The sequence below is a fragment of the Lactuca saligna genome, chromosome 2 (assembly GCF_052625555.1).
Source record: "Lactuca saligna cultivar CGN05327 chromosome 2, ASM5262555v1, whole genome shotgun sequence".
Classification (NCBI taxonomy): Eukaryota; Viridiplantae; Streptophyta; class Magnoliopsida; order Asterales; family Asteraceae; genus Lactuca; species Lactuca saligna.
This window is the reverse complement of record NC_136418.1, coordinates 150,076,954-150,096,217: the sequence shown is the minus strand read 5'-3', so window position 1 is coordinate 150,096,217 and position 19,264 is coordinate 150,076,954. Positions and strand designations below refer to the sequence as shown.

Genomic DNA, 19,264 nt, shown 5'->3' with positions numbered 1-19,264 from the left:
TTAATATTTTTTGTGCAATTTTATTTTAATTTTGACACATATCATACCAATTCACCACCATATAACCAAATCATATCATGTTATCATGTTACATCTTCAAAAATTGACACGCCGGTGGGTAATCGGATAAACAGTCAAAATTACGAAAAATTAAAAAACTCAGTAACTAAATTGAAACAAAAAATAACTCAGTATCTAAATCAAATCCTTATAAAATCATACTGATTTTTATTTTTTTATGTAATTTGCCATATAAAATATAAATTCGATAAAGCAATGAAGTGTAGGAACTTTAGTTTGATGGGTATCTTACTATTGGAGTTGCCCTCGGTATGAAAACAGAGAAAAGAAGCGGTGGGACAACGATGGGGCCATAACCCACATGGATGCTGTCATGGTGACCAGACAGCTTTTGGCTCCAATATCCAACTTACAAAAATCGCAGCAGCTCCGATATTTAGCATCATCCGGGACAAACCCTGACCATTCCAATAAATTCAGATTCCCATCAACATTTCCTCAAACACCTTCCTTGCAATTTCAAATAACCAATAATATCTCACTCCTTCCATAAGGTCACTGCACCCAATCTACCCTTCTTCTTCTTCTTCTTCTTCTTCACACCACTCTACTCACCGGTGACTCCACTTCTGAAGCTTCTCCGTTTTTATCAGGTAACGGTTTCCCGTTCATATGCATTTTCACCTTCTGTTACGTGTACTACTTGGTCATTTTCGTTCAATTAAATTCTATTCAGCTTTTTCCTAGCTTTATGGTTGTATGATTAATGTCAACTATCTGATGTATTCATTAATGTGCTTTTAATTCCGTAATCTCCCTTTCTTAATCGTAGAAAACGCGTTTTTCTTATCCTGTTGTGGGGTTTGTTACTTTGATTGTATGGTTTCGTACTTGGAACTTTGAAGTATCTGTACCTTCACGAGCTTTCCACTGGTCCACTGATGACCACACGGAATTCAATTTACAAACTGTTGTTGTAGCTATCACCCTACGTATCGATGCTAGGATGATTTTGCATTTATGTTTATACCCGATTGATTATGATGGTTTGGCTAAAAAAAAAATGATTTAAGCAGATGGATAATCGTTTTACACGATATACAACAATTATCTAACCCCAGGTTTACTTAAACTGCAGATTTCTCTCGATCAACGCTCGTTTATGTAGTTTTCTCCAAATCATAACTCGCTTTAGGAGGTATAAGAATCAACCGAAACAATGCGAGAGTGCTATTCGCCAGAATCCAGATCCACGAACAAGGATTCAACTTCATTTCGTAATTCTGGTGCATACACAAGCCCAGGTACTCCCGATTACGGGGATAACCATGGGAGAGGATTTCAAAAGGGTTGGTGTTCAGAGAGGATACCATTACCAAACACTTGTAACAGAAGGCGTATCAGTGCCAACATCTTAATGCCCTTCAACAATGGCAGAACACTACCTTCAAAATGGGACGATGCAGAAAGGTGGATCACAAGTCCAGTGTCTGGTTCTGGTTCTGGTGCATTCAAAACTCAAGCACCACCACCACCACCTCAGAGAAGACCTAAGTCAAAAAGCGGACCACTGGGGCCCACTCCTGGGACTATTACATACTCTTCAAACTACTCACCTGGTTTCCAGTTTCTTGAAGGTGGAAGCACGAATAATGTGTTCATGGGTTCACCATTTTCAACAGGTGTTTTGGTACCTAATGGATATTCTTTTCATCATACTGGTGAAAAGATTGATGAAAACAATGTTACTTGTGTTGTCTCAAGGCGAGATATGGCTACCCAAATGAGCCCAGGGGACAGCCCGGATGGAAGGCTGCTCCTCTCCACCTCTCCTCCCCCAATCCCTTCACCGGTGGAGGATCGCCGCCAGCAAGTCAGGGATGTCCAGGTGGACAAAAGAGTCACCATGACAAAGCAAACGAAAAGAAACAATAAGAGAGTTGAAAAGAATCAGTCAACAGAGATCAATGATCTGGCTTTGACTTGGAATAATCCTACAGAAGGAGAAATGGAATTGTCAAAGTATGTCTCTAAGAAGACTCTTAACATTTTTCATCAAAATCTTGTTTTTTTCAATCAAAATATACGTGTGTGTATGTAAATATAATTATTACTTAAGTGATGGATTTTGTTATTGTAATGTGCGTGAAGGCTCCAGAAAGAGGAAGCAAGGATTGTGGCTTGGGAAAATCTGCAAAATGCAAAAGCAGAGGCATCAATTCGAAAGCTTGAGGTGTGTAATATGTTCCATTTTCATCATCAAAATTAACCACAGATTAATTACTTTTTAAAACAGAAGTAAATCTGGTTATGTCTTACTTTACAGATGAAATTGGAAAAGAAGAAATCAGCATCTATGGAGAAAATCATGAAGAAGCTTACAATTGCACAAATGAAAGCTCAAGAAATGAGAAAAAAAATGTCAGCAAATGAGGCTCCTAGAACATCTCGCAAGCTCATATCCTTACACAGATATCCAAAGATTTCTCTCACTTGCTGCTTTTTTGTTCATTAATCCTGCATCATCATCATCCTTAAATCAGGTGATAGGGTAGATAACTATGTTACAGTTTGTGCTTCATTATGAAAATGGTGGACTATAAGCATCTTCTTCATGGGGAAAATGCAAATTTTGTAATGAGTGGATGTCCATTGACTCTTTTTAGAGCTTTTAGTGAAGGTAAATGGTATATATGCATAATCAATAACATCGTTTTTAATGAATCTAGGGTAAATCATTGCAGAAATGATTTGGAACATGTTATTTTGCCTAAAGCTATAAACACATAAATACATGCAAATGTGTTTATAGTAGATTTGATGACATTTGTTTGTATGTAGATGACATGCTAGTTTTTGTATCAAGCAAAACCAAGGTATATAAAACAAAGAAGTAGTTATCATCTAAATTTTCATAAAGGACATGGGGTGGGTGGGTGTGAGTAATGTGATAGTTGGACAAGGATTGAACTAGTTAACAAAGAGATTGTTATTACATAATCACATTATTTTGAGAAAATTCTCAATAAGTTTAATTATGGTGATTTTCTTCCTTCATCACTTTCACGGATGCTAGTGTGAAATTAATGTTAAATACAGACAATTTTGTATCATAACGAGAATACTATAAGACCATTGGTCGCTTGATGTATGCCACAAGTACTATGCATGATATTGTTTATGTCGTGGAGAGGTTGAGTAAATATACTAAGATAACTTGGGACCTGAAATGTATTGGAAAACATGATACTAAAGGAATGATGAATAAATATGTAGATGCTGGGTCTACTCGTGGGTAGATCACGCTGCCTGACATTAGGCTATCTATCGGTCAATTTTGCAAGGCAATTGAGCCGACTGTTGATTTTTTCATGTATTGTTTTTCAACTAATAAAAGCACAATTTTCGTTGATTTTGTCAAGATTTCTCATATTTGGATAAATTTTGGCAGACTCGTAAGATCTTGAATAAGCACATATATTTCGACCTACATCTTATTTTTGTGATACCTAAATGGGCTACTATCAACCCATTTGTACATGACATACCCTCGTAGTCTTAAAGCTCCAAAGGAAGAGTAACCTTACTAAGCTATCTTCATGCTCTAAAGGAGTAGGGGTGTTTACAAATGAAAGCGAAAAACCAATGGTTTGGTTTTTGGTTTTTCTAAGTGTTATGACAGAAGTATACAGTCAACAAAACTAATAGAAATAAAACAAACGAAATTCAAATATATGTAATATACAATAGTTAGTTTACAGAAAACATATTTAAATGTTGATGTTTACAGAAACACAAATACGAAATTATGTAGATTGAGGCCTGCAAATTGCAGTGTCCCAAGACATAAATTTTCCTGGTAGAGATCTGTTTAGAGGATACAACAATCAATCCAAGATATGATTTTGAATTTGTCGAAATTTCTATGTCCCCTTCATCTTCAAAGAAAACGGAATTGTAAGAGAATTTGTGGTGATGATTTCTGTAACCCTCCACAAATGACAGAAAACATGTATTTATAGGTATTGATTATGATAGTTAGAAACTGCCAAAATCGAAAATAACTCCCAAAAAACCTGTCATTCAGTAATTACGAGTTTAATAAAATAAAAATTAATTTCGTAATTAAAAAAATATTTAATTAATAATGAAGACCCCAAGAGCCCCAATGCCTATCTTTTGACCATTAAATATTTTCTTGATATTAGTCTATTTTGAGACCAATTAGGCTAGTCCAACACCACAACCCAAACCCAATATGCTTAACCCATTACTAGATCCATTTGATTAAATGAGTGGGATAAGACATAAAAAGTGGGAAAATGTTTTTTCTTCCACCAATATGGGATAAGTCTCACATTGTAGTTTTGTTGTAAAGCAAAGTTCCAACAATACCCCACATTTTCTATTCAAACTCTAAGAATACTCCGCATTTGAATAGAAAATAAGAGAACTTTGATATTTAAATAAGGGAAGTAAGATATGACATGCATCTGAATAGGTGTTGTAAATCTTGAACCTTTCATAGCAGTTACCACTTAGATCTACTTTGTGGGTAGTGAACTAGAGTCTTGAACTAACTACTTTTTATAGTAGAATAAAAAACAAGAAGTATCACACATATCATATCTAAGCATAAATCATTTCTTACCGTTGTGTTCATTTCGTTCGTGAACAATCCTTTCTTCATGAGACTTTTAGAGAGCTAAGCCATATCAGCTCCCAAAGATGTGACCTCACATCCATCTCACATAGGTAATGCTAATATGGAATAATCCTTACTATTCCACTATAAAAGCTATCAACATTATTAAGAATAAAAAATTCATCCTTGTATCATCAACGAAAAAACACAAAATAAATATCAAGGAGTGAGCATACCTTTGTGTTAGTGCTTCTTTGAGTCTTCCCCAAATAGTTGTCCTATTGAACCTAGACCATGAGATCTCCAATGTTGCTAGGTTAGGTTTCCGCCAGGTGGTGACTCACTATGTTGGCTTTAAGCCCATTCCCCTCGATGTGAAGACAACTTTCTCTCTACTAAGGCCTTTTGTCAAAGGATCAACTATATTTTCCTTTAACTTTATGTAACTAATGGAAATGATTCCATTCTTTAGCAAGTCTCTTATTGTAATATGTTTGCGCCTAATATGTCTCGACTTGCCATTATATATATGACTTTGTGCTCTAGTAAGAGCAACCATACTATCACAATGTATGCCAATGGCAGTAACAGGTTGAGGCCACAGAGGAATACCTTCTTAGAAGCTTTTAAGCCATTGAGCTTCTTCAACAACTTTATCTAAAGCAACAATCTATGCTTCCATTTTAGAATGGGTATTCATAGTTTGCTTAGATGATTTCCAAGAGATAGCAGCTCCACCAAGAGTGAACACATATCCACTTGTGGATTTTGCCTCTGAAGTATTGGAAATCCAATTTGCATCACAATACCCTTCAAGAACAAGAGGATATCTAGTGTAATTCAATCTATAATTCATTTTATGCTTTAAATATCTAAGCACCCTTACTAATGCATATCAATGATCTTTCCCAGGATTGTGGGAGTAACGACTCAATCTACTTACACTATAAGCCAAGTCCGATCTTATTTAATTCATAATATACATTAAGCTACCAAGAACTTGAGTATATTCTAATTGAGCTACAATATCACCTTTATTCTTCTTTAGATGACTAGAAGCATCAAATGGGGTGACAACCGGTTTGTCACCATAGTGTCCAAATTTCTTGAGTACACTCTCAGTATAATGGGACTGAGTAAGAGTATAACCATCTGGTATTCTTTGAACTCTTACTCCAAGGATCACATCTACTACTCCCAAGTCTTTCATGAAAAAGGAGGAGTGCATCATTTTCTTGGTTTGATTGATCACATCCAAATTAGTACCCATTATAAGCATATCATCCACATACAAGCATATGATGACACAAACATTCTTGTATTGTTTGACATATTCTAAATCCATTAGAGAGTAAAGTGTTGTCAAACTTCACATTTATCACCCTCGGATATGTTTTTCATTACCTACCCTTTCTCGCCAATAAGACTAATGAGAACCATCTTCTATTTGTCACCTTGCATTTATAAAAACTATATCAAGATAATTCATATTACTTCTATCTCTTTACTAAGATGTTGTTTTCAAAACGGAATACACAATCCTAAATTTCTCCAGGGAATTCTGCAGTGTCTTCATTGGTACTACAAATATTGCGAATGAGGTTGTTACTCATGGTTGGGAATAGGTAATTCACCTTCCCGTTATCTCTATCTTCTCACAATTCTGAAATCTTATGACTTAGTGTATGCCATAGCTGAAAATGGTAATTATAAGTTAATGAGACTAAAAGATAGTTGACCCTTCAACATGCTGAATTGCTACACCTTGATTTAGTCATTATTTTGGTTTATTTAACATTTTTGTGTATCAGAACATGTCTATACTACGTTTATCTAATTAAATATCATGAAAAATCAAATACATGTTGTAAGCATCTGCCCTTATATGATTGTGGTTTGCCTATGTCAGCATTCGGACCTGGTTTATATTACCCTAACATTACCCTCGTTATTCTTCTTTCCATATCTCTTTCTATCTCTCTCTAATTTATCTGCTAATTTATCTTTCCTTGGTAATGATACTCATTTTTTTGTTTAAAAAGAGATGAAGTGATTAAGCATGGTGAAATGAGTTGATTTAGAAGTATACATTCGCATGTACAATTATGTCAAAATCTTGTTTGACTACAGGTGTATTTGTTTAAGTGTTTTGCTGACATTTACGATTATATGTACATGATTCTTAAAGAAGATCAAGTGATAGGCAATTGCAACATCCATGTTTCAAGTTATGGATGGACACGTCTATCTTGTCAGTTTGTATGTAGTGTATTCTATTAGAATGTCTGTTTAAAATGTATTCCATCAGAATGTGTTTATATGTATATAAATAATTCGTTAGTTCTAATCTTCTAATTACAAACAAATTTGTTCACTTGTTCAGGGTTCTTAAAGAAAATCAAGTGATGTGGACTTTTTCTATTATGGTTGGAATCAAATGAGCTTACAAAAATATTTTTTCTCAAGTGTATTTTGGATTCGAAAAGAAGATTAAACGCATTTTGGATTCTGGAAGAAGATCAAATGTATTCTGGATTCTGGTAGAAGATGAAGTCGTTACAAGATGGAGATGATGATTCTTACACAATTTCAAGAATGTGATAATCAATAACTTTAGAATAAATATAATTTATATTTATAGTTGTATTCTTTAAGAATGAATGCATATAATGATTTTAGTAATATTGATAACATAGAATAATTTTTAATTTCTTTTAAGATAACCATAATCACATTCTGTTAGAATGTTTGAATTAATAGAATTATTATCTAAAAATAAAAATCAGATTTAGTTAAGAGAATTAGTTATTCCACAAAATCTGTATTTTTTCTTTTTTAAATTTACATTAATTGACTAAAATACCCTTATCATGAATTATATGTCATTTTTCAATATCTTTAATTAAATAATATGTATTAATCACTTTCTTAAAATAACTAAAATGATTGATTTACAATCAATCTTACATTCATACAATAGATAGTTAAAATACAATAACCTAAACACACACACACACACACACATATATATATATATATATATATATATATATATATATATATAAATGTAAAAAAAAGATGTAGCAAAAAATGGTTAAGGTAACAAATACCATGAAGATTATTTTTCCATACTATTCAAATATATATATATATATATATATATATATATATATATATATATATATATATATATATATATATATATATATAAATGTAAAAAAAAGATGTAGCAAAAAATGGTTAAGGTAACAAATACCATGAAGATTATTTTTCCATACTATTCAACTTCCATATGTAACAACAAAAAAAGTCTTTCATGAAATTTGAATCAAACACATAGGTCTTATAGACCATACAAAATATTTATGCTAGTCAATTTCAAAGTCTCTTTTTAATATCGTGGAAAATATATTAAACTTACGGAAATAATAATTACATGCGAGTTTCAATGTAAGAAAAAGTTTTTTCGTATCAAAAAAGTAATTTCATATATTGACAAACCTTTTTTTGGCAAGGTAGGTGGTCAGATATACGTTGAAAATGTAACTATGTTCATATACTCTCGCTTCCAAATATGATCATTTGTTCAAAATTACCAAATGGCTTGTAGTATATTGTTTTCTCTTTTTTGAAGTTGAGAGTATCTGGTGTTGCTCTCTCTTCTTGAGGTTGAGGGTTTAAGTTCCGTTGTAGACATATATAGATTTAACGAGTAGTTTAGGAGTAAACTAGATTTGCTGTTTCTAAAAAAAAATTTGTTCAAAATTAAATATACATCATGGATATTATATGAACTATATTTCAACATGCATAAAATACTAGACTTTGAGTTGTACTCTTCTTTGACACATTTTTCTTTGGAAAGGGTGGAGAGATTTAATCAAGTTATTCTTGTCATCCGCGCTCTTAACTGTTGAATTGTCAAAACTTGATAAAACTTACATCAACACACAACAACAATTATAAGAAACCTTCCAGCCCCATAAGAATGGTGTAAAGGGATGCAAGATGGTGGACAATTTTAACCGCTTTCCAAATAAAAATTATGGCAAACAAAAAGAAAAAAGAAAGTGAAAAAGACAGAATCTAATTATCTAATAAGAGCTCCAGTAATTAAACATCAGTCCACCATAAAACAATATAAAAAAAGTAAACAATAAGTTATGTAGACAATTGTAGTTGTTAATGACTAGAGAAAAAAAATATGTATTAACAATAAAAACTGGGAATAAAGATAAACCATGTCTCTAAGATACACAAGATAAACCAGGAAAAAAGGTCAAAGGTATAGTTGCCAACAAAATTGTGTTAATTGTGCTCCATGTGTGCCACTTGAGATGGTCTCCTTGCGGAGACAAATGTTATAAATAAAAAGTCATGTTATAAAATCTCACCTTAAAAGTAAGAAAATAAATTGTAAAACAAATAATAGAATAAATAAAACATATAAATTTAGAAAACAACAATATATCTTGGAAAGTTAGTTGCGAACTTGTTCGTCCAGTTGCAAAACCCATTTTTAACTCGCACTCTAGTCCAATGTACTCAATAAGCGAGTTTGAAAAATTGTTCATTGAGTTGCGACGTGTTCTTTTAGTTTCGAAACTCGTTTTTAACCTAAATACATTAATCACATGATCTAATGTATACTAAATTTAACATGTTTTAAAGCATTACATAAATTTTGTACAATAATCAAAGAAAGAATATCATGAAAAAGTGAGTTTCAAAATTGTTCATTATGTTTTAGTAAGAAGTGAGTTTCATTACTTGTTTTTGAATTTGGCATTGAAGTATTAAATTGTGGAAACATTGAGTCTATGAATATAACGTGATTATGTAAGAAAATTACATATCTTGCCAATGATGATGAGTTTACACATTTGCAGAGAGTTTAAAAAAAAGATGTTATACATACACCTTATTTTAATATTAATTGTATCCCTTTAAACTTCTAATTATTATAAATGTTAAGTTTTTTCCTATAACATTTTTTTTGTTGTTGTATAAAGAGTTGTTTAGATGTATATAGTTATTCAAATTTATATAGTCACTTCGAATAATTGACAGACGTTCAAAACTTCAAGGATCATTTATGTAAAAAGGAAAAAATAGAAAGTAAGTATAAAAAATAATTGGTAATATCCAAAAAAGTTTCTTTGGAAAATTTTTTAACAAAATATTATTATTATTATTATTATTATTATTATTATTATTATTTTAATAGAAAACTCTCCACTATTAACCTTTTTGAATATAAAAGTCTCAAGATTTTTCTTTAGATTTCATCAAAATTTGTATAATATATATATATATATATATATATATATATATATATATACACACACGTATTTATGTATTTTTAAAAGTTTTTATATGTATATGTTTACGTATTTTAGATGTAAAAACATTTTTTTTTACCTATTTATATGTATTTTTAAGTATTTTACATATTTTTATGTATTTTTATATGTTATTTTTTATGACTTATGTATTTATGTATTTTTAACGTTTTCTATATAGATATATTGTATTTTTATGTATTTTAAATGTATAAACATATTTTTTTACTGTAACGCCCTGTTCTGAATCGTTTTCTAATTTTGGACGGTGACCCGAAGATCGGGTATCATAAGGCTTAGTGTAACACCTTGTTTATTTATTAGATAAATAAATTAATTAATGAGCAAATGGTAGCCCTAAAATAAATAATTATATATCAAAGGATGGTCTCAAGGAGCTAATTGTCACAATTTTAGAAGTCGGGGGTAAAAGTGTAAGTTTTGGATGGGTTCCGTAAAGAATTATGAAGGCAGGGATTACTTGGTAATTATTGGGACTTCATTTGAAAAGAATTTGTAGAGGAGAAGCTGTTTTAGTAAAAATCGGACCTGAATTGTAAAGGATTTAATGCTGAGGGTTTATATGGTAAATATAGGATCTATTTCGAAATAAATGGGAGTTGGAGGGACCATTTTGGTCATTATGGAAAACTCGTATAAGGAGCTGGTATATAAAGGTTATGAAACCCTAACCTTGGAGATCCATTGCAGCTGCCAACCCTCTACCACCTTATACCTTCCATCTCCGACGTCACCTCCTTACTCCCCTTCTGGCGTCGCACCGCCACTGTTGAGACCGTGAACCATAGAAGCCTCCTCCGTTGCTGTTGGCATCGTCGGGTCCAACCGCCACCACACCGCCCTACTGCTACCGTCGACGCCATTTCTGACGAGTAGAGAAGCCGAGAAGCGCTGAAGCATCCAACACCGTTGTTGATACGCCGCCAAGAATCATCGAACCTTCTCCGTTCTTCTCCTTCTACTACTTCATTTCCAACCGTGTCGCCGCCTAGTTAAGCTCCTGTCGCCGATCTCGAAGAACTGCCACCGAAGACGATGGTTGTAGGCGCTATCACTCTGTCATCTGTGCCCTGTCGCCCTTTGTAGGCCATCCGTGAGTGTGTGAATGTGTGCTGAGCAGAGGATCAAGAAGGACTACCCGCCACCACCGTGAGGTGGTGGCTATCGTCGTAACCGCTGCTGCTACTGCCGTTTTGGTGTTGTTGCTGCCGCCTTGAGCCACCAGGTGGGTGGTTGGAGTGTTGGATGCAAGCTGAAGTTTATGTGCATGTGTTTTGTCTAGTTGGAATACCAAGTATAGCCACCACCACCACCGTGAGGTGGTGGCTGCTGCCATGAACCACCATTATGTGTGTTTAATGTAGTTAGTGTGTGTTTATTTTTAGTTAAGGCATTGTAAAGTGTAATTAGCTAAAGTATAATGAAAAGAAATTGAAAACCACCACCTTAGGGTGGTGGCTGCCGCCACCGGCCGCCATGTCGGGTGGCGGTGTGTTTTGCATTGTTGTGATCGATTCGTTTGGGGTGCTGGAAACCTTAGTGGGCCTTGTAAGCCCTAATGGGCCCACTGAAGCTTAATGGACCCTAATTGACCCATTAAAAATCTAATGGGCTTAATGATATTCTAGTGGGCCTAAATGGGCTAGTATTTGGGTTGGAAAAACCATAATGCCAATAAAACCCTAATTTGGGGAATTAATCGGGACACATGAGAATTATTTAATAACTGGAGATATTAAATAATAATCATTTTCAGAAATTAATCTAAGCAATATTGGACTTCATGGATTAAGCCGTTAATGTGTTAAGTAGGAAACTTAACCCTAATCATCATATTACGTAAAACCGTAATTTCAATTGGGCCTTTTTAGTGGGCCTTGATGATTGAGTATCAATGGGCCATCCAAGATCAAGCAAATGGACTAGAATAACTAATGGGCTTTGAGGTAAGGCCCATATGAGGAGTTGGGATGCAATTTGGAAAACTGGGCCATAGTTTGGGCCTTAATGACTATATGACGTTGGTGTTGGAATAGTGTCTAAGGCTATAACTATATTCGGTTGTGCATGGTCCTTTTGGGTTGCCTTCACCATAGCAACTTGAAGGATGATTTGTTAAGAGAGAGTAAATATTATAAGAAATAATATTTAGCTATTTGATTAATATAAGTCATAAATTAATTGGTATTAATTTGGTGACTTAAAGAGATTAATTAAATAAGAGGGTATAAACTGTCAATTGTTTGATAGTTAAGCTTTAGACTGTAAATCCATTAGGGTTGACTTTGGACGGATTCTAGGAGCTTTAGGATAGCTCAAAATCGTCCATAGGGTTATCTATGGAATGGATTTGGATAGCCTTAAGAGAAGATTATCCAATTAGGGTTTAGGGTAAAACCCTTAAGGAGTCTACAAGTATAAATAGACCCTATGGGTGAGGGAATTCGACACACAACCTTAAGCAAGGATACTCTGGCCGAATTCCCCCCCTCTCCTCTCTCCTAAATCATCTTGCTTGCTATTGGTGTTTGTAAGCCATTAGAGGAGTGACAATTGTGACTCTAGAAGCTCCAAGACAAACAAGATCAACAAGGGATTCAAAGGTATGATTCTAGATCTGTTTCATCATTGTTATTTAGCCTAATTAGCTATTAGAAGTCTTGGATTCAAAAGCATGTTTATTAGAAAGCCTAGATCCAAGCATTAGGGTTTTGCATGCGCACATAGGAAAGTTCTTATGGCTAAAACCCAACAGTGGTATCAGAGCCTAGATTGGTTTTCTACAAATTGTTGCTTGAATAACTGAAACAAACCTGCAAAATTCGAATTTTTGGGTTTTGAGTCACTGACTCGTCGAGTTCCAAGGTGGACTCGTCGAGTATGCCTGACTCGGCGAGTCCCTTTGTGCACTCGGCGAGTCCAAGCGTCAGGAAGGGCCAAATTCGGGATTTCTTTGTGTTTATCTTATCCAAACTTTCCATAAACTAATTAGATCAATATGAATCCGATTTCTTGATAAATATAAGTGTTATCTTGATCTAGTTAAAGGTAATTACCAACTAATTAAATATTTAGTTTCCTTATATGATAATTAATTAATTATTTTGATTATTTTTGGTAATTATCTTCAAAGAAATCAAAGATAAATCAAATAAAGATAATTAAGATATTAATTGTTAATTGAAATTATTTGTTATTTGATCCTCCATGTTTTAAATGTTTAAAAACCTACCCTATAGTTTTGAAATTTATATTTGTGATTAAAAGTTCTAATTTAGACAACTTAAATTTCAAACCCTAGATTTTGAAAAGTTTAAAATGCAACCCTATACTTATATAATATTACTAGGATAATATATATATGTATAACTAAATGCTAGTCTTACCGCTAGTAGGCCTCATTCACGAAGCCGATCTATAAGGTGGGTATAAGGTTGCGGCCTATAAAATGGCGCTTAATGGGTGTACACTCACACCCACCGCTTGCTTGATTGGTGGAGGGTCGTTAGCCGAACGGGTAGGATAGGGCAACCTCATCCTCTCATTAAAAGTATAATAAGAAATACGAAGTAACTAAACTTTCTTTTAAATTTCCCAATCTTAGTTACTTTAGGAAAAGTGAATTGTTGCAATCCCATGAAATTACACTTTGCACCTTGCTAAGATGTTAGTGGAGCGTGTGTGGTTTACCGGCACACTAATTGGTTCTAAGCGAAGGTGGCAAAGGGTGATTCATTGTTTATCATAGTTCGATGGAGCGTGTGTGGTTTACCGGCACATCGAATAGGTGATCGTAACAATGAAGGCACCATGTAAATTTGCATGGTAATTCACACCCGCTTTGTGATCCTCGGCATCCCAGTCACAAACAAGAGGGGCATATCGAGATTTAAACATGCCATTGAATAGTTCAATGAATCTCATCCGAACCTAGGAATTCTCAAAACACTTAGGACCAAAAGTTTAAGTCTTGTGATGGAGAATTAGTGAATCGTCATTCACTTACCTTCAATTTATTTGCATGTTGGACTACGGCATCCCTTTTCTAGTATGTAAATGTTATTGTTGGATCCTAGCCCTAATTTTCTTATTGGGTGATAATTAGGGATTCTTGTTCTAATCTATCTTTGTCCTTTCTATAGATGTCAAACGCAAACAACGCTGCTGCTAGTTCTTTCACGTTGATGAGCCTTTGCCAAAAGGTCACCTTCGATGGAACGAACTTTGGCGAATGGATAAGATACATTCGCACCATTGCTCGCTATGAGGATAAAGAGTATGTCCTCGACGAGAAGCTCGAGAAAATCAACCCCGAAATTGCTACTCCCGCTGAAATCACCGCCTTTGAAACCCATGAGCGAGATGCAACGAAAGTACATTGCATCATGATCGCCACCATGAACTCCGAATTCCAAAAGTCCTACGAGGACATGTATCCATACGAGATGCATCAAGACTTGTTGGAGAGGTACCACCAAAACGCGAGACAAGAGCGTTACGAGATCTTCACTAACATGATTTCCGCTAAGATGGGTCATGGAGAATCTCTTACCGTGCACTTGCAAAAGATGCAAAGGTATGTCGACCGCCTTCGCAAGTTAAATGTTGACTTCGGCGAAGACTTGGCGATCGACATGGTGCTTCACTCTTTGCCTCCAATGTACAATCAATTTAGGATGACCTACCATATGAACAAAGAGGAGGTCACTCTAAGTAAACTCCAAGGTCTCTTGAGGGTTGCTGAGAGCAATTTCAAGGACAAGTCTGTTGCACCAACTCCCAATCCATCCGCTGCTCCTGTCTTGGCTATTGGTCAAGGGAAGGGAAAGAAGAGGAAAGCTTCTTCAAATAACTATCGAAAGGTGAAAGCCCGAGATGGTTCCTCTTCTAGTGGGACCAAAGTTGATCCTTCTAAGCCCTGCTCTAACCCGAAGGAGGCAGAGTGCCACCACTGCCACAAGATAGGACATTGAAAGCGAAGCTGCCCGGACTACCTGCAAGCCATCAAGGAAGGAAAGATCAAGCCATCTTTCGCAGGTATATATGCAATAAAATCTAACGATTCTAATCATGATATTTCTTGGGTTCTTGACACCGGTTGTGGTTATCACATTTGTTCTAATGTGCAGGGACTAAGAAGAAGTAGGGATGTGGAGCAAGGAAGAATCAATCTAATCATGGGGAACAGAAGATCGTCGCCTGTGACCAAGATTGGAGTGTATTCTTTAGTGCTTAAGAATAGTTTAGTTTTAGATTTGAACAATTGTTGCTATTCGCCAGAAATGGCTAGAAACATCATTTCATTTCATGGTTTATATAGACAAGGTTTTAGATTTTCTTTTAATAATGAGAATGGTTCTATTTTGGCTTATCTAAATGGTGTCTTTTACTTTGAAGCTATACCATGTAATGGAATATATGAAACTGTTATGATTGTTGATAACTTAGGAAATGATGTTTTGAATATTGATTCTTCCACTAGTATGGATAAAGCATCCTTGTGGCATTGTCGTCTTGGACATGTCAACAAGAAACGCATAGCCCAACTCCAAAAGGATGGAGTGTTGGAGTCGTTCGACCTTAGGGAAGATGACACATGCGAGTCTTGTTTGCTTGGAAAGATGACTAAGTCACCCTTCACGAGTACTTGTGAAAGGGGTGAGGGCCTATTGGACCTAATACATACCGATGTATGTGGACCCTTTAGATCCACCACGAAGGATGGGAACCGCTTCTATGTGACTTTTACCGATGACTATAGTAGATATGGGTATATCTACTTAATCAAGCAAAAGTCAGAAACCTTTGAAAAGTTCAAAGAGTTCAAGAATGAAGTGGAGAATCAATTGGGCAGGAAAATCAAGATGCTTCGATCCGATCGAGGAGGAGAGTACCTAAGTCTTGAATTCCACGAATATCTCAAGGAGTGTGGAATAGTTTCGCAATTGACGCCTCCTAGGACACCACAATTGAATGGTGTGGCAGAAAGGCGTAATCGAACCTTATTGGATATGGTTCGCTCTATGATGAGTCGTGCTTCACTACCTATCTTCTTTTGGGGGTATGCCTTAGAGACTGCCGCCCATATCCTTAACCGAGTCCCTACCAAGAAGGTTGCCAAAACACCTCACGAGATGTGGACGGGGAAAGCTCCCTCGTTGGCACATATCAAGGTTTGGGGTTGCGAGGCTTTCGTAAGACGAGATACTCACGACAAGCTTGAACCTCGAAGTGAGCGATGTATTTTCATCGGCTACCCGCAAACTTCCTTTGGATATCTCTTCTATAGACCGAAAGATAATGTTATCTTTGTTACGAGGAGAGGAGTTTTCCGAGAGCGAGAACTCATAAGCCAAGGAGACAGTGGGAGGCAAATCGAACTTGAAGAGATTCAAGAACCGGTAGATGAAGGAACCTCTACCGCTGGCATTCAACCCGAGGAGGAAACTCCGGTTGAACCGATTGACGAATCCTTACCTCTTAGACGTTCCGATAGAGTTAGAGTTCATCCCCAGTTTTATGGTTTTCATATTACTACCGAAGGGGACACGTATATTAGTGATGGTACACTAGTAAATCTTGATGAACCTAATAGCTATAAGGAAGCCATGGCAGGCCCGGAGTCTGCGAAATGGAAAGAGGCAATGGATAGCGAGATCCAATCCATGTACGATAACCAAGTTTGGAATTTGGTTGATTACGTGCCCGAACGTAAGACCGTAGGGTGCAAGTGGATCTTCAAGAAGAAGACCGACGTGGATGGGAACGTACACACATACAAAGCGCGATTGGTTGCGAAGGGCTTTACTCAAACTCCCGGAGTTGACTATGATGAGACCTTCTCACCAGTTGCGAAGATTAAATCTATTAGAGTGATGCTAGCGATTGCCGCATTTCATGATTATGAGATTTGGCAAATGGATGTCAAGACCGCTTTCCTTAACGGAAAACTGGATGAGGATGTTTACATGGCTCAGCCAGAGGGGTTTGTGGATCCGAAGCATCCGAATAGAGTGTGTAAGCTTGAGAAGTCAATTTATGGACTTAAGCAAGCGTCTCGCAGATGGAATCTTTGCTTCGATGAGAAAGTCAAAGAGTTTGGATTTGTACGAAGCGAAGACGAATCTTGTGTATATGTCAAAGCCAGTGGGAGTGTAGTAAGCTTCCTCGTTCTATATGTCGATGACATATTACTCATAGGAAACGACATCCCGACTCTGCAGGAGGTTAAGTCCTGGCTCGGGAAGTGCTTCGCTATGAAGGACCTCGGAGAGGCTTCTTACATTTTGGGAATAAGGATAGTAAGAGAAAGAAGTAAGAGACTAATTGGACTTAGTCAGAATACTTACTTGGAGAAGGTACTAAAACGTTTTAGTATGGAAAACTCAAAGAAGGGAGAACTACCGATACAAGGAAATGCCAAGTTGAGTAAGACTCAAAGTCCGAGTACCGAAGCTGAGATAGCAGAAATGAGCCGAGTACCATACGCTTCCGCAGTTGGCTCAATCATGTACGCTATGACTTGTACTCGCCCTGATGTAGCCTTCGCTTTGAGCATGGTTAGCAGATATCAAGGGAACCCTGGCAAAGCACATTGGATTGCGGTGAAGAACATCCTTAAGTACCTTCGGAGGACGAAAGAATGGTTCTTAGTCCTTGGAGGGAGTGATGACTTGAAGGTGCGAGGGTATAGTGACGCCAGCTTTCAAACTGACAGGGACAACTATCGTTCGCAGTCGGGCTGGGTTTTTACCCTAAATGGAGGAGCAGTGACATGGAAAAGTTCCAAGCAGGAAACCGTAGCTGATTCAACGTGCGAATCAGAGTACATCGCAGCAAGCGAAGCGTCGAAGGAGGCAATATGGCTGAAGAACTTCATCGGTGATCTTGGAGTTGTACCGGCCATAAAGGAGCCCATGGAGATTTTCTGTGATAACGAAGGAGCGGTTGCCTTGACCAAGGAACCGAGGGATCATGGTAGATCTCAACATATCGACAGAAAATATCACTTCATTAGACATCGTGTAGAAGAAGGACAACTCGTAGTGAAGAGGATATCATCAGAAGATAACCCAGCAGATCCGCTTACGAAGGGACTGAGTAGGGTTAAGCACTTACAGCATGCTAGGAGTATTGGGCTGAAGGATGATATTAGCATAGATTAGATAGTATTAGAAACGTATAATAGATAAATGTAATTGACATTTGATGAATAAATAAAGAAGTTTTGTTTATGAGTAAAGTTACTATCACATGTTAGTTGTTTAACTATTGTTTCACTTTGCATGTTTTGACTTCCAGAATAATTGAGTTTATTAGGAATAATCGAATTATTCAAATGGTCCACAATCGTTCATATGTTGGGAGTAGATATGAATGAAGATTGTCGTGAATTGGTGTGTAGAGTGTCTAAATGGTGTTAGACATAGCAAGAGTTGCTGCAACGTTCATGAGTGCTTATGAACTGGTTTTGAGCATTGGAATAAACCCGCGCTTGCTGGAATCACCTTATGGAATACGATATAAAAGGTGATCGCGAGACGATAATATCATATGGTCTTAAAACCTAGATATATGGTTTATTATTTGTTAATTGATTGTGCATTGATAATGCGAAAACGCATCAGTAACTTGATGTTATAAAACGCATTGTTGTGTATAGTTGGTTAATGAATAAGTAAATGCATATAAGTCGAAGTTTATCTGTAAATTTTATCCTAAGAGGATAGAAGAGATATCTTGGCCACTCGATGATTTGATTTGACTTATGTGCCGGGCCCGGTCAGAACTGAATTGATGTGTTCGATTAAGTTCTATGTCAAATAAATCGAAGATCGAGAAATCTAAATGCTAGACTAACCGTTCCATAGGATTGTCAGCATGATATCTAACAGAGGACTGTACGATCCCTTATCTAAAGGACAAGATTGATTATATCAGAGTTGACAGCATCTTTGAGAGCTACGATTGCAAACCGTATTGTACTTGTATAGTTACTAGATATATCCAAGTGGGAGACTGTTGGAATAGTGTCTAAGGCTATAACTATATTCGGTTGTGCATGGTCCTTTTGGGTTGCCTTCACCATAGCAACTTGAAGGATGATTTGTTAAGAGAGAGTAAATATTATAAGAAATAATATTTAGCTATTTGATTAATATAAGTCATAAATTAATTGGTATTAATTTGGTGACTTAAAGAGATTAATTAAATAAGAGGGTATAAACTGTCAATT

General features: G+C 36.0%; 1 protein-coding gene across 1 annotated transcript; it reads left to right on the top strand.

Moving 5' to 3' along the window:
- The first annotated feature begins 450 nt into the window (after positions 1 to 450).
- LOC145032052 (uncharacterized) lies at positions 451 to 2,729 on the top strand. The gene is made up of 4 exons (XM_078980720.1): positions 451 to 674; positions 1,160 to 2,043; positions 2,173 to 2,254; positions 2,348 to 2,729. Exons 2-4 carry the CDS (start codon positions 1,241 to 1,243, stop codon positions 2,534 to 2,536), a joined length of 1,074 nt encoding a protein of 357 aa, XP_078836846.1. The 5' UTR covers positions 451 to 674; positions 1,160 to 1,240; the 3' UTR covers positions 2,537 to 2,729.
- Positions 2,730 to 19,264: the final 16,535 nt, after the last annotated feature.

Bases quoted from the DNA above. Each gene is read 5' to 3' on its own strand.
- LOC145032052 (XM_078980720.1), top strand. From the start codon at position 1,241: ATGCGAGAGTGCTATTCGCCAGAATCCAGATCCACGAACAAGGATTCA. The intron at 2,044-2,172 runs GTATGTCTCTAA...ATGTGCGTGAAG, and splicing joins GGAGAAATGGAATTGTCAAA to GCTCCAGAAAGAGGAAGCAA. The intron at 2,255-2,347 runs GTGTGTAATATG...CTTACTTTACAG, and splicing joins CATCAATTCGAAAGCTTGAG to ATGAAATTGGAAAAGAAGAA.